Raw genomic sequence first — 15,630 nt, 5'->3', positions numbered from 1 at the left:
ATCCTTTCGCGATTCGATACATTATACATTATAAATTATACGATACACGTGGAGTAGGTTTTACAAAACTATAAGTCTCCTACAAAAAAGAAGGGGGGGGGGGGGGGGGGGGGGAGGAGATACAAGTACAAAGTTTTCTTATAAGCGAAGCGGATAAAAATAAGAAGAAAAAGATTAAGAACAAGAACAATAATAGGTGTAACGTACAGTAATAAAGAAAAACAATGAGGATCCTTTCGATCCGTGCACAATCGACTAGCTGCGCCCAATTTTTTTCTTCTACTATACATGTATAGGTATATATCATATTGTATTTATTTAAGCTCTTCTTCTGTGCCATCGGTTCTTCAACGACGACGACGACGACGACGACGAGTTTCTTTCTTTTAAACTCCGCGCGCATATGCAGCTGCTATACGTTATACTTATACACACGTATTACAGAATAAATAAAGTGAATAATAACAACACAGGTATTTGAACTGCTGCACTGAATTGTAACAGCATCTGTGATGTGTAATGCATTTTATTATTATTATGAGGTATTATTATGAGGTATTATTATTATTATTATGTATATAGTCCAGGAAATAAAGCAGAAAAAAGGTCCTTTTATGACACGATTTCAGAATGAATGAGACCTATTTATTCTTGTAGAGCTGCTGGCTGTGATGAAGGTCTATGTATTACCAACCACGATTTTGTTAACAAAAATAAAAAAAAGACAAAAAAATGCGGAGCGTTCAAAGTTGGCTAAACTATGTTTTTAAGGGATAGCGAGGAAACTATCGATCTGAGAGGTAAAAAAAAAGTTGAATAAGAATTTATAGGTATTAAAAAGACGAACAATTCGGTCGGTCGAAAATTGAAATTGATAAATTTGTTCTCTTGCAAAGTAATAAAAACCTGCTAAAACGACCATTTCTACAATAACGAATAATTTATGCAATACTGTATGTAGATTTTTTAAAATCTCGTAATCGATCTGATTAATACCGTTTGAGAAAAGCTATTTTGTATTAATTAAGGGGGTATTGTGGTCTAGAAATTAGAGAAAATCGATTTTTTTTTTCTTATTTTCAAAGCTTAACCCTTTAGCTAAATGTCTTTAAGAGAATTTTTCAAAATTCAAATTATTTTCGGAGATATAGCTGTTTTTAGCGACTGGGCATCCAAACCGGCATCGGACAAAAGACGTTAGGGATTCTCCGTCTACCTGCGATCGTGTTTCCTCGTAAAACCTTTTGTGCCTTTATATGTATATATATTCAATGTTTGCAGCAGGAATGGCAGATTGAATAAATGTAAGTCTAAAATATCACTTCATGACTTAGACTGCGAGAAACTTTATGCGAAACTTTAAACGTGTTTTTCTTGAAACTGTGTTTTTCAAAACGATACCCACGATTTCTCAAGTTCTACTGAACCGATTTACTTGAAATTTGGTGTGAGTCTTCTTTATAGACTTCTCTATCGCACGAACTATCCTCATTCAAAAATTTCAATGTTTATTATTTTTTTTAAATTCGGAACACTCGTAAAAAGTGGTACAAAAATGAATTTTCTTTCAGACAGTTGCCATTTTGTGAAAAAAAAAAAACGTCCAACTTTTTTTCAGTTACAGCGGTAGCGGCATTACTCTAAATTAATTATTCTTTTTTTCAGATTGCTAAGAGGGTTAGAATCGTGGATATGGTCGCGCGCCATTTTTTTGGGGACCCCCCACTTCATCAGTCGCTAACTTTTTGAGTTTTTAATTGTTTTTACTTTTTTTTTTTTTTTTTTTGTCTGTATTCTTGAAATATAAATAAATATCTTTTATGAATAAATATCATGACAAAAACTCTGACTAGCCGCAGATGATTTTTTCTTAATCTGGGCCGACTTTTTACGCCGATCGTGAATTTGCTATCAACATTCCGAAAAAAATATTTTTGACAGAACAACCGGAATGCTTATAAAACTTGTTTACGTTTGAGGATAACATATTAATCACGATAAAACGGTTATAAAAAATATCGCACCAACAAATACAAACGTAAAAGGATTTTCCCTGATGATCAAGAAAACAATGTATATTATTTCAATAGAAATAAGTAAGAAATAATAACGATAACATAGCAATGATAATATTTCTTGAAAATAGAGAAAAAAAAAATATATATATATATTTTTGTCAATTCAACATGAATCCTTTTTATTCTTGTTGTTGTTCTTATTACATGCGTAGTAAAAAACGCGTCACGAACTACGAAGAAGATGATGAAGCGATAGCAGTAACACCACTGCCGTGGTATGAGGAGGACGAGAAAAGGAAGCAGGAATTGTGCAAGAGCAGCCAGTGAGAGAGCGAGCCACCCGGGTTCGTAAACTGCAATCAAGCCTCCGCCCTGCGAAATCAGGCAGGCAGGCAAGCAGTTAGTCAGTCAGTCAGTCTGTCAAGCCTCTCTGCTGAAAGTACGCGAGAGTCAAGAGAGACAGACAAAAAGAGAGCGAGGGGGGGGGGAGGGGGGGATGAGTGAGAGGGAGGTCTATCATAGCAGCAGCAACAGCAGCAACAGCGAGCGACGATATCGCTTGCGAGACGACGACAAAACGCGTAACAAGTACTCTCGCGCTTTCATACAGACATACCCTATCAGGTCGTAACATGAAAGAGGAAAATACTACAGATGGATTGCGCGTGGCAGCATAAAGAGTTTAAAAGATTCGCCGCCGCACTCGTATTGTCACCGTGTTATCAAATATCAGTCTTCAGATATCGCAAACTGAACATTCCGTTCCGTCAATTCATTTCCTTCATATACGGCCAGCCCACATAGGTATTTTTTCGAGCTTATGTATTTTGTTTATCATCTTCGAGAAGGTAATGCAGGGACATAGTTAGCGGATATCTGGAGCTTTATAATCGGACTATTTCGTGAAACAGTGTGTTCGTTCCGAGATTAGCAGGTAGCGCTAAAAACTCCCTAAGACAGAGGCAGAGAGCTAGTTACGAACTCGAGAACGCAAGAGAGATAAAAGATTGTTGACAGCACCAGGAGCTAATATCGGAACGCAACCAATGTTTGTTACACGATCAATGGTTAATTGCACTACGCAACGCATACATACATTTTACCGATCGGCATTTGTCTCGTTGTTCACGATTAGTCGAGTCTCGTTACTCGTCAACCAATCGTGAACAAGAGACGAGACAAATGCCGATCGGCAATACTGTACCCACCGAATTGCATAGATGCAGGCGAGTTTTAAGCCTGTGTTAATACATTGCCCCGTGCAACATTTCCGCGAAGTGTATGTATGTACCTCGGTACGTGACACACGTAGCTTTAGTTAGCAGGCGTTGCTCGGCTTATTTAAAAAGGGGGAGGCAAGAGAGACACTCTTCATTGTTAAGGACTCATAATCAGTGAGTGAGTGAGCGAGTGTATAAGTGGACTGGTCGTCGCCCCCGCCTTCCTAAAAGTAGCAGCAGCAGCAGCAGCAGCAGCAGCCGGCCCACCACCTTTCTTTCGAAATATAATGTACATAGATACACAATAAACCGACATACGTGCGCCAGCTGATGATATTATACATCAGAGTATATCTTTATATCGCTGAAATACACGCGCGAACACGCGCCGCCGCCGCCACACATTCAAGTATACGCATAGCTTTTTCTTACAAACGAGAACGTGTGCATGTATAAAATTTTGCACTATTATACATACAAAACACAACACGACAGGTTATCCATGTAACGAATATGCGCGTGACTTGGCCCTAAGCGACGCACAGTGAACGTTACATACATATGCATGTACGCATATACATACGTATATATCTATTCTCGCGATATATTTGCATATATTCTCCTTGACGACGACGGTTGTGTGCAGTAACGATATATGCCGTGTAATAAGGTATATTTCGTAATAAGACCAATCTTTTCACTTTTTTTCTGAACGGATAGACAAATTTGTCCAATGACGTCAGGCGATTCCTCGATACTCCGCTTTTCTCTTTACTCTTTTCCCCTGAAACATGTTTCATTTCGTGTAATGCGTTCCAACGTTGTTTCCGAAATCCCGATTAAACCGTTGCGTACGTATGTAACGTCGAATTTTCCAATTCCGTATAGACGCACATTACGATCTCCGCGCGTGACAATTGAATAGTGGTAAAATGATTCGCGCGACTGTTCAGTCATTGAAACGTGCGACAAAAAGATTACGAACTTGGTGTAAAAATCCCAACAGCTTGAACAAGAGCGCGCCAAGCAAGCTGACAAAAGAAGCGAGAGCGTAATCCCACTACTCTGTGGTCACAAACAATAGATTATTCGCCAAAATCCTGTCGCCATCACTTCTTGGATCGAACTCAAACAATAGAATTCGCCTGGCGCGACTATTCGGAGTGAGAAAAACGAGTGGAAAAACAGTAAATCAATATACATATATATTATGTACGTACATACACATACATAGGTATAAGAAAGAAAAAAAAATACAAGAGGGAAAGAAAGAAAGGTACTGAAAACCGTAACAGTAACCGTAACAATATAACCGTAAAGCGTTGGTGCGATCGGAATAATACGACCATACCAGCAAGCTACGCGCGCGTGGTGAGTATACCTGAACCTAATCTTCAGGGCAAGGCGGATCGTTTAGCACGGCCATACGAGAGGAAGAAGAAGCAGCGAAAAAGAGTGAAACACAGGTATGTATGATGCGTGTGTGTATGTATGTATGTATGTATGTAGGCACACTCACCTCTCCCGATGCAGTAAACAAATCCGCTCCTTGGCGACCTTCAATCTTTTCGATATAATTCTCTTGAGATTTTCGATACTCTCCGTACGGTCAACGCTGACCTTAAAGTGACCGCCTGTGGTGGGGTCAAGGGTGATGGTGATCTCCTCCGCGTGATCGATGACCGCAGTGCAGCCACACCCCGGCGGGGAGGAGGATAAGGAGAGAGAAGGCGACGGCGACGGGGAAGGCGAGAGCGACGGGGACCTGCCCCCGTCCCTCCGCGAGGTCAGCGTCGAGGCGGCGTTGCTGCTCATTGGGGATGTCCGGACGCCCTCGGGTTCGAGCTCGGGATCGCGATTACCGCCGCCGTTCTTCGAGCCGTTTTTACTCTCACCGCTGCTGTTCGCCGCCGTGTCTGACGGCGTTTCCGAACTGCTGCTATCCATTGTTCCTCCCTCCGCTGCTGCGTTGTTGTATCCTCAGGTGGAATGTTAGAACGAGCCGCAGAGAGGTTGAAGGAGAGAGAGTCGAGACAAGGAGAAGGTTAAAGAAGAAAGAAAGAAAAAAAAGAAAACAAAGGAAAACCGCGTTCTTACGGCTAAGACGGAGGGGCACGGGGCGGTTGAGAACGAACACAGAGATGAACAACGAGAAAGAGAAATGAAAAAAAAATCTAAGAATAAAACGGACAACGACTTTCCTTAGAAGAAAACTTTACTAGCCCCTATTATCCTCTGTTTCTTTCGATCTCTGTACTCACGCACACACACAGCCACCGCGCACAGTACCCAGCACTTCGATTTAATACACGTGTGTACGTATGTGTATATAATATAGATATGCTATGTATGTATGTATGTATTTTTACACCTTGTGATTAACGCAACTTCAGAATTTCAGACACCCACTCTCCCCTGGCCGTTGTTACGTTTCTATATTATCACTGTACGATAACCACGCGAGAGAGAAAACACACCTCAATCAATAGTCACCGCACTCACCAGCCCGCCCTCGGCTACTTGAACCCTGCGACTAAAGACCCGGAGACCCGGACGGAATCCCAGACGTCGAACGTGCCCGAGGTGCCGCTCGCCGAGCCAGCCGATTACCGAATCCTTAAAGTAAAATGGCCGCCGTGACTGTCGCGCCCTCTCACCTTTACGCTGCAATTCGCCCCCGCGACCTACGCGGACATGCTGCGTCATCCTGCGGAACGCTGGCTGAACCTTGCAGCAGACGCCATCTTGCATTTATTTGAAATGTGTTCTAAAAACTATTGTAGACGCGGGAAGATATGTTTGTTTGTAAATAAATAACATAAAAACCTTTTCACCGACTGAAAATTATGGTATTTTTTTAATCGTTTCCTCGTACAATGCTTTCTTCGGAAAGTAATCTTTATTTCAATATAAAAAAATTGTATCAACATTTTTACCCATTGACCAGCAATCCCATATACATGTTATACTAATGATAAGACCGTTAAGACTATGGTTATCGTGATGACATTTTTGTTACAATTGTTACCTTATACAAATATACAATGTGCTCTACACATAACAATCAACAACGCAACAACAATTTTAATTAATCTTATCCGTTGCAAATGTGTATACATAATATACAACTGTACTTAGTGTTAGAGAAACCTTATAATTTCCGTCAGACTTGTCTACGATTTTATTAGCGAGAATAAAATAGTTGGTAACTTTCGGAAGAAGAATATAAGCTTATAATTATCACTTCCGCTAGTAGAGGTCTTTTCGCATTTAAGCTGGATATAAGATAACTACGGCATTGTACAGTATTTAGAGGTGATATTAATTTATTTGAGTACGATATTTTGCAACTGATTTTTTACTTCAAAATTGCGCTAAGTCGAATATATTAATATTTGAATTGTATTTAATAACGAGAGATCAAATAAACGAAAGTAAAAGAACTTTTGTTCAGAATTGTTCAAATTAATTACCGATGGCTGAGACGCATTATTTTCATTTGTATCAACACCTTTCATCTTTTTCCCGAAGATGTTCATTAAATAAAATATTTATGTTCAACGATAATACAACGCGTTCCTGTGATGCGTTTCATTTAATCTTCATTGTCACTCGCTCAACACATTTTTCTCTAATTGCTATGGTACAATTTTACATTCTCTTCTAATCTTAGATTTCAGGCTCTAAGCCCTACAAATTCATCGGTGATAAATTCGTACCCTAACTCCACGTCGTTAAATTTTTTTTTGAAGTGTTCGAATGCTTGTAACATTATATGCTAATAATTATCATCTCTAAAACATACTATCGATCCCTTCTTGAACACATTAGTTTTGGAATTAAGCTGTGGCTAAGAATCATGTTAGTTTAAACTATCCATGATTCACCCGCACAAAAACATTCACCCTTATATTTACCATCAATTCGATACTATAGTAAATTTGTTTTTTTGCTTTGTTTCTGCACAAATTCGATTAATTCAAGGAAGGAGGGAGGTCCATGATACTTCGAATTTTTTTAATTTCCCCGGGCCGTAGGGAGGTCCCTATTGTTCGCGTAAAGTCTGCTCTCGCCTTGATATTGCAAATTTTATGAGGCGACACGCTTGCTGAAATTTTGCGTTTCTTCGTTCAGCATATCGTGTAATACGAATACAGATACGTGTATATCCATAGCTATAAACAGTACAAAACCTTTTTTATACAAAACTGGCTATACGTTACGAAAAAAATTGTGGCATTGAAAAATCTTTCAAAATCGAAACGTTGGATTTTTCAAAGTGTATCTCCTCCTACAATTTTCAATATTTTTGGCTCAAATTTGGTGTGCAGACACTGTTTACTGTACCGAACAATCAATCGTTTCCGATTTTTGATATCTTGTTTCGGGACGTATATGCAAAATCAGCGAGGGTAAAATAATTTTTTTCTCGCCGTGAGCTTTAGACATGTTTTTTGGAGCACAAAACAGGATTCAGAAAAAAATTGCCAACTATCTGCGATCTATAGTTCTGGTAGCTACTTCAGTCGATGGACCCCCCCCTTAAGTAGTGTTCATTTGATTTAACAGCACACAAACAGCATTATACTGGTATCTACCCTTTGCTCGCTATACTCATTCCATATAATTCATAGATTCCTAATGTTGGCAGAACTCTTTTCTATATCTATTCATATGTTCTATTGATTATTGATTTTGAGCCATTTTTTTTTTTTTTTGCCAGACATTATCATGAAACTATCCGATCATACGATAGTTGCGATAATGTTCCTAAATGTGCGAAACAATAATAACCATTATATTTCTGTAAAACTTGATTTCGATTTTCAAGATTTTTCCATAAGGAAATGATCAAAATCAAAATCATTATAAACATATCTTTGCAACCTGATTTTTAAGTAGTAACTACGTATTTATATTTGACCTGTGTAAAAATATGGTCCATGCCTAGACATATGTGTGCGTATAATATGTGATAAAATCCTCCTCCCTAAAATCGAATTCGTTTGAATTTCAATTTCTGGGAATGTTCGTTAAACATTTGATTTGATAATTTGTCATAATTGTTCTATAATTCTTGTAATTGTATCTATATGTATATTTAATGCATACCACCTTATGGAGAATTACGATTCACAATAAAATTCATGATCCAAATTCTTCTGTATCCTGTTCAATTAGTTTAAACTCAAACGATCCCCTACCGTCCATTTGAAGGTAATACTGAAAAGAAAAAAAAACAGAAATGACATTATTAATCACATTTATACCTCAGGTTTGCGAAAGTAACAAGCCAGATTTCAAATCCTACCTCGTGGTGTTTCCAAAGAGACTTTCGGTGAGAAACGGTGAATAAAGTAATACCAGCTCGTCTGCAGTAGGAGTACATGGAATCCTCGACATCCACGCTAACTGCACTCGTACATTCGTCAAGAATGGCGAACTGTGGTGCATGATAAAACAGCCTTGCCATCTGAACATGAAAAACCGATTCCACGTTAATGTACACGATTAACAAAAGATCTGAGTTCAGTGCTATAGGCGCTTGTATGCATGGGAAAAAAATTTACCGCAATGCGCTGCTTTTCTCCGCCTGACAAAACGTCAATCCAGTCAGCAACGGTGTCCCAACCCTGTCCATCCCCCTTTCCTTGACCTTCTCTTTCCAGCACGTGACCAAGCTGCACCACATTTAAGAACTCCTCCAGATCGGCGTCACTGTAATTACCTCTTCGCAGCATTTCGGCTCTTGTATGAGGGTAAATTACTTGGTCTCTGAGCGTGCCCAACGTCATGTACGGTCTTTGCGGGATGTAAAACAATTTCCCCTTTGGTGGCTTTGTTACAACTCCTCCCCAGACTGGCCAAAGCTAATCGTTGAATAAGTTATTGATTATTTAGATACCGCTGTTGCTCAGTTGATGAACAGAAAATTGAACAGATTCCAATTACTTACCTCACCGAGAATTCGGAATAGGGAACTTTTTCCACAACCATTTGGACCACAGACCAAAACGTTCATGCCAGATTTTACCTCGAAACATAAATCTTTTACGAGTACATCACCGTTTGGTGTAACTAAAGGCACATGTTCGAATTTTATTATGTTGTCCTTAGCAACTATTTTTCCCGCTCCTGGTGCGCCAACTGGTTCGGATTTATTGTCTGCTACCATAGTTCGTTGATATTTCCCTGAGTTCAGGTCGTTCAAGACTGTTCTTATTTCTGTAACTCTGGCTGTCAAACCGGCCAGTCGTGTCAACTCTCTTCCTGCGAGTACCAACCTGCCGATAGCTTCCGCCAACTTTATCAACATTCGACCATATGTGTAGTAACTCTTGTAACGATGGTCAGCGGTTCCACTCAGTATCGGATGATTTTTTTGGAGGAACGGAATGCTGACTGCATAGAAACCGACAATCGTTGCCGCATCTGCAAAGAAGACATAACATCATCATAGTTTAGGACTTTATCTTTCATCTCTCCCTAAAATCTTGATTTAGTCAATCAAAGGTATCTTTATTTTACTTACACTTTCCGACAAAATTGTCCACTACTCCCAAAGTTACTTTAAACTCAAGGAATTTTCGTAGATGTTTGATCTAAAGAGTTCGTTAAAAGTTATTAATTACTGCGTCTAGTTTCTGTATTATTTTGCATCAAATTCATGGTGTAGAAAAAAATGTGTTACCAATTTTTGGAAGCTAGTGAGGAGGGTTAGCTTCTCACGATTATTTCCCTGATAGAAAGCAATCTCTTCAGAATTGACAATCAGACGTGAGTTAATGTGACGATATTCTCCTTCAAGTCGCTGTTCAGTTACAGTCAGTGACCCGATTGGTCTACGAAGATAAGTTAAAAACGTTCCTGCTCCCAACAAGTAACTCAGCATAAGCAAAGGCGTCTGTTGGGGGAATAAAACAAAAAAAACAAAAAAAAACGACAGAAGTAATTATTATTTTGTGTGACATGAAAAATTAGAATGTTTTATGTGCGATGACAGGTCTTTACGGATTTGCAGCAGAAAGTTTGTGAGCTACTATTTTACTCATATCATAAAGTATACAATTCTATTTTAAATATTGTCTTTACCTGTCCTCCAAGACTGGATGTGAGTCTGTATACGTAAATAGATATATCCAGCAGAGGTTTAGCAATATTGCTGTACAAATTTGTGCAACTGTCGCAGAATTTATCAATATCCGTGGTGAGCAATTGGTCTGGATTCGCAATGCGGTTATCTAAGTTGCACATTTTATAGTATGTGAAACCCCTGTTAATTAATAAATGAATGATTAACTAAATTATATTGTAGTTGCATAAATACGTATTAATACTACAGATATAGCTAATTCGAAGCCTGGAAATTTCTGTATATAAACCGTTTCCACCGTGATACAGCATATCGTCATCGTCAAAGTGACTACTTTTTTAATTACAACCAACATTAAATACTTACTTGAGGTATTTATCCACGAGGTGGTGTGTAATGTTAGTGCGTAACCTGAGTTTCACTTCGCCAATACCATACTTCAGTATATTGTTCGCTATTGAAATCTAAATAAACAAATGAGCTGTGAAAATTAGGCCAAATTTGAGGGAATTGTAATTTTATGAGTAGACAAATAATATTCCAAAGAGCTGATATTCTCTAGCCAATGCAACTGAGCATAAAATTGTGGTGTTTTTATTTTCGGCATGAGCAATAGATTCCAATATCTCAAGCGCGTGTTATTGTAACACCAATTTTAGACTTAGCAACTAATTTGACAGTAATGACATATTTTTTATATATGTAGTATAAAATGAAATCAGATGAACAAATATATTTGCTTACCAATGGCAACGCGGAGAAGAACCAGAAAAGTCGTTTTCTAAATAGAGGTCCATTCATACTAACTATAGACCTAAAAATGATTTTATACTTAACGACAAAGAGCATTGATAAAGTAAATACCAGATATAATAGTACAATATTTATAAATTCTATAATTTGAGATAACCAAAGTTTACATACGTTTCGATAAGCGTCCCAGCATTAATCATCCATAAATCGCAAAACGATCTGACAACGAGAGTCGCAGCTATCAGGAGCAAGTATCCTGACTCTACAGAAAAAATTCCTGGTACACCAATAGCAATGAGCTGGCTTAACTGCCTGAAGAATTCTGCGTTAACGTGAGCTTTGGGCGATTTTGGTTTGTCCTGTAGAAATTGAATTATCGTTTAATGATTACTCAAGTAACCATAATGATATTTGTCATCCTTACCTCTTTGATGACATACTGAATGTCGTTGATTGTCTGTTGATGTCTGTGAAATGAAAATTATTACATTGCATTATAGTTAGTGACAGTGCAGACTGTAGACAAATGAATGAGATAATATCGATGGTTTTGGATAGAAAATTTTTATCAGTTACCTTAGTTTCGATGTCCGTTTTTTCGTTCTTCTGTTCAGTAGCCAAATTAGTGCGCTGACACTTATCGCTCCTGCGATTGACTTTTTTGTTACAAATTTACTAAGTGCAGGTGCCATTTTCGCCTTAACTCGGTTTCAATTCCTCACTCGGCACTTTAGGGGCTATAAGGTGCTCATTCGCTTTTGATGGAATGTATTTGAATTCTCGAATACATTGTCCGGTTTGTTTCACTCGTTTTTGTTTTTTTACACATCGACTTCACTCGTTACCTTCAATTTACATCAACGCAAGTCACTACACCAGTGACGCAACGTATATACCAACCTGATCGCGCGTCCACCTACTTAACCTCGAAAATAAATATTAACGATATTTTTGATGATCACCGCCTTTATGCAATGACGGTGTGAACCTCGGATTCTACTTATAAATACATGCGCATGAATCAGCATAAGCATACAGGGCTGCTATGACATACTAGAATTCAATTGTCGAAAAAGATACGTTCGAACGTGGCGATAAAAGTACAAGGAAAAAATTAAACACGTGATTCGACACCTGCGCACGCTCTCAGATAAAACCACAGACAACTTATAAGGATAAAACCACTATAAACAAGTATAAAACTCGACTCGATTGGCTTCGTTTACCGCAGCTCGGACCTCTGTTATGTCATCATCACTATGTCATGTCTAATGATCCACGAATGGTCTACTGATTTTAGAAATTTATTACCCCTCTTATTAGCTACGGTACTAATGAAATGTATCGTTCGGTATGTGTTTGAAAGTAAAATCCTTTTCAACTTTGTAGTAGATTCTAGAAAAATTCGTTCGAACCTGTCATTTAAGGTCAATTGCGGGTGTTTCTCCTCAACATCCAAACCTCCCACTCATCACTGGAGCTCGATTAGTTCGATTATCAGATTATATATACCTACTTTGTTAGACTGAGGAAATATTTCTTGACCTTGAATTCTACTTCCAATATAATACAGTTAAACCGTGATTGCTTATCACAAGCCACAATTTTGGCTGATCATAATGCCCTAGAGTAATTGAAAAGCCTATCTCTATGGCAGCTTGTATAACGGTCAATTGAGAAAAAAGAAATAAAACAGATCAAGAAATGGGATAGCAATGAGTATACTAGTGATCGATTGGAAAATACTTTATAGAAATAGAATGTTCAGTGATTGATTCTAATTGATAAGGAAAACCTCGTTGGAAACTTTCTAAGATTTGGGCTTGCGCAATTGACATTGAATTTTAAGTGAAAACATAACTGAAAAGAGTTTTAATGTCAACCTGATGGTTAGATTGGATACTTAGATATGAACAAAGAATAAAAAACCTTGATATTTTGAACACTGGTTTATTCAGGTTGCTATTTATGTAATGGCCTCCATGTTACTTATATTTACAACTTATTGATATTTTAAACTAGGCAAAATGCACAATGATGACTAAGTAGTCTGAATATATCAGCAGTTTAGGAACTGTTGATCACTTAGTCTTGATACGAAGTTGTCAAACGACAAGGGTAATACTTAAAACGAAGCGATCAATGCAATTGAATTAAAGGTAATCACATCCTTTTGTAAATCAGTAGGTACTGACTGTAATTATTTGGTGTGATATGAGCATAAAATAGATCAGCGATTAATCGGTATTGGTCAAGAAATTGATGAATATTTGGAGCAAGCTCGTGAAATAATACAAGATGTGTAGGCATCTCCGTATCTTTCGTGTTGCTATAAGTTTGTTTTAACCAGAGGTTTGGATTTGCAAAGAACTTCGCCGCCTCATCAATGTAGTCATCTTGGTTGCTTAAGTTTGGTTCGCAAGTCAGAAACCTAGCTGTTACATTAGCGTGCAAGTGACTGTAAAAGGGAGCTGCATGGCAGGGTACAAGGAATAAAATATTAACATCATCATTTTCTGTGCTTGAAATTTCCTGACGTAATATTTTCATAGCATCTAAGGAACCTCGCGAATGAATCAGAGAGAAGTAAAGTCCTGGCAATAAGTTAGTGAGCACCAAAACAGTCACAAAAATTTTTCGCGTAAAGGGTGCCACAGACTTACTCACAGACAAAATGGGACCAATACTGACGCAGATGAAGAATGGGAGTAATGGAAGAATAAACCGAAATTCTTTATGAGGTATCAACGAATAGATAGCCAGAGTCCATCCGATAACGACTAACATAACAGCCTGTCTATGAAACTTGGCAGGATGTTGCATGACTTGCCAGGCACCGATTAAAAATGTCAAGTAGTATAGGCCCAAGATGACTGGGATTCCTATGCCCAGGTACCAAAGAAAAGGCTTAGTACCGTAGAAATCGCTAATGCCATTTATAACATTGATACGAAGAAATTCTATGTGACTTAGAACGAATTTTCCATAGCCAATGGTGTCAACTAAGATCGCTATAAATAAGGTGGTAATTCCTATTCCTAAATAACTTAGAAGGAGAGCTACTCTTTCCGAGGTCGCAGTAGTCAAAAGGTGATACAGACATAATGGAGCCCATATCACAGCCGCAGTGGGTCTAACTACGCAGAGCCACGCGACGATCCAAAGATAGCTGACGCTCTTAGAGTTATTATCTCGCCACGGAAAAATGGACAAGGCAATTGTCGTTAAAGAAGTCTCCAGGGTGTTGACTAAAGTTCGAGAGGCATTGAAATACCAGAACCAATTAGTGCAGAGGCTGAAGAGAGCCCACTTGTTTCTGGTCCATACGTAGAATCTGTAATCAGCGTAAGCGGAGAGAAGGGCTTGCATGATGCGAGGCACGATTATTAAAAGTGTGGTGTAATCTAGGTGAAAAAATCCAAGGAGTCGATAGATCAGTGATATCAGTAACGGATAGATGTAGCTGCGTATTCCTTCTCGCCACTCCCAGGTCAAGTAGCCATAGCCAAATGCTAGGCGATGAGCAACCTCCAGCGACTGCCAATATTCGTCTGGTGCGTCACTTGTTTGCACTAGAAATACTGATGACAATCTCCACGCGATCGCGTAGAGTAAGACTCTGGGAATTCTATTTGATAGAATCATTTTTTTTGTTCTTTGTTCGCAGTTCCCCTCAACGAAAATCAGTTTTCACGTTGTGTAACTTGATTAGGTGTTGCTGTCCTGAAATTTGATATGTGCATACAGTTTGTTGTTAGGTTAGGTTAGGTTAGGTTAGGTTAGGCCAAATAATAAACAAACACCGAAATTCGAATTTCCATCATTGATTTCCGGCGAAAATTATTTCCAGCTGCGCTGGATGACCGCAATTTTACTTAAATAGTCTAATATTTACGCCATCAATCCAACAGTGGGCCAAACAATCGTACATCGCGTAGCGTTATCGCTTGATTACACGTACAACGCGAGGTACGGAAGAAATGAAATCAATTTGATATTGGATAATAAGTGAATGTTGAGTTTAAAGATAACAGGGACCTCGGTAACGGCTATCTGAGTCTCAACATCGGATTTCTACGCTTTTTTCGCACAATGATCTTCCGCATCTTGCGAATGATCCCGTAGAGTCGATTGGCTTTCACACAAATCAGACAGTTTTGCGGGAAAGTCACGTGTATGTACACTGCAATCCAAGTTTAATTCGCGTGCCCTCATAATTTGAAAGCCTCTCATTCAAAATTTAAAAAATATTCATTTTTGTAGCTTCTCCGATTTGTCTTTAAAAAATACTCTTCTTTTATGACAGATTTGTTATTTGGAGATAGGGCTTTTGTTGTTATGGCTATTCGGGTCCTATTCCATTCTTCTTCCTTTACGTCGTCAGGCAGAAGTAGAATGATTGTGCATTTTTCTTAGGGTTTATTTGCGAATTTATTATAGCAGCTTACTCACAGTTTTAAAAACTTTCTTACAAAACTATGCAACTGTTTTGCTAATTTAATATACATACATTTAAGAAGAGCATTCACAGAGAATTACACCGTTG

At 38.4% G+C, this 15,630-nt stretch overlaps 3 protein-coding genes across 5 annotated transcripts in view; all 3 read right to left on the bottom strand.

Moving 5' to 3' along the window:
* The window catches only part of LOC124409795 (midnolin-like), a 47,703-nt gene extending 41,857 nt beyond the window's left edge, over nt 1–5,846 (bottom strand). Inside the window, exon 1 of one of the 2 annotated variants that reach the window (XM_046887635.1) lies at nt 4,758–5,846. In XM_046887635.1, the coding sequence (XP_046743591.1) occupies nt 4,758–5,185 (428 nt within the window). In that variant the 5' untranslated portion in view covers nt 5,186–5,846. The remainder of the gene's footprint in view (nt 1–4,757) is intronic. The other variant, XM_046887636.1, reaches the window with a different exon arrangement.
* A 1,082-nt stretch (nt 5,847–6,928) lies between these two features.
* LOC124409797 (ATP-binding cassette sub-family D member 3) lies at nt 6,929–12,086 on the bottom strand. Of its 2 annotated transcripts, XM_046887640.1 has the most exons (13): nt 11,661–12,086; nt 11,509–11,551; nt 11,256–11,443; nt 11,076–11,145; nt 10,698–10,795; nt 10,331–10,511; nt 9,930–10,142; nt 9,771–9,840; nt 9,195–9,670; nt 8,809–9,108; nt 8,550–8,711; nt 8,351–8,461; nt 6,929–7,122 (listed from the first exon to the last, which is right to left on the bottom strand). In XM_046887640.1, exons 1-12 carry the CDS (start codon nt 11,774–11,776, stop codon nt 8,384–8,386), a joined length of 1,995 nt encoding a protein of 664 aa, XP_046743596.1. In that variant the 5' UTR covers nt 11,777–12,086; the 3' UTR covers nt 6,929–7,122; nt 8,351–8,383. The 2 variants fall into 2 exon arrangements, with proteins under 2 accessions (XP_046743596.1, XP_046743595.1); XM_046887639.1 differs by lacking the exon at nt 6,929–7,122 and having other exon boundaries at nt 7,557–8,461.
* Nucleotides 12,087–13,109: 1,023 nt separating this feature from the next.
* On the bottom strand, nt 13,110–15,055 carry LOC124409799 (GPI mannosyltransferase 3). Its single transcript, XM_046887643.1, has 2 exons — nt 14,960–15,055; nt 13,110–14,807 (listed from the first exon to the last, which is right to left on the bottom strand). The coding sequence occupies exon 2, from the start codon at nt 14,727–14,729 to the stop codon at nt 13,248–13,250; it is 1,482 nt and encodes a 493-aa protein (XP_046743599.1). The 5' UTR covers nt 14,730–14,807; nt 14,960–15,055; the 3' UTR covers nt 13,110–13,247.
* Nucleotides 15,056–15,630: the final 575 nt, after the last annotated feature.

The sequence above is a fragment of the Diprion similis genome, chromosome 8, assembly GCF_021155765.1.
Source record: "Diprion similis isolate iyDipSimi1 chromosome 8, iyDipSimi1.1, whole genome shotgun sequence".
In the NCBI taxonomy this organism is placed as follows: Eukaryota; Metazoa; Arthropoda; class Insecta; order Hymenoptera; family Diprionidae; genus Diprion; species Diprion similis.
This window is presented reverse-complemented; position numbering and strand designations above follow the sequence as displayed.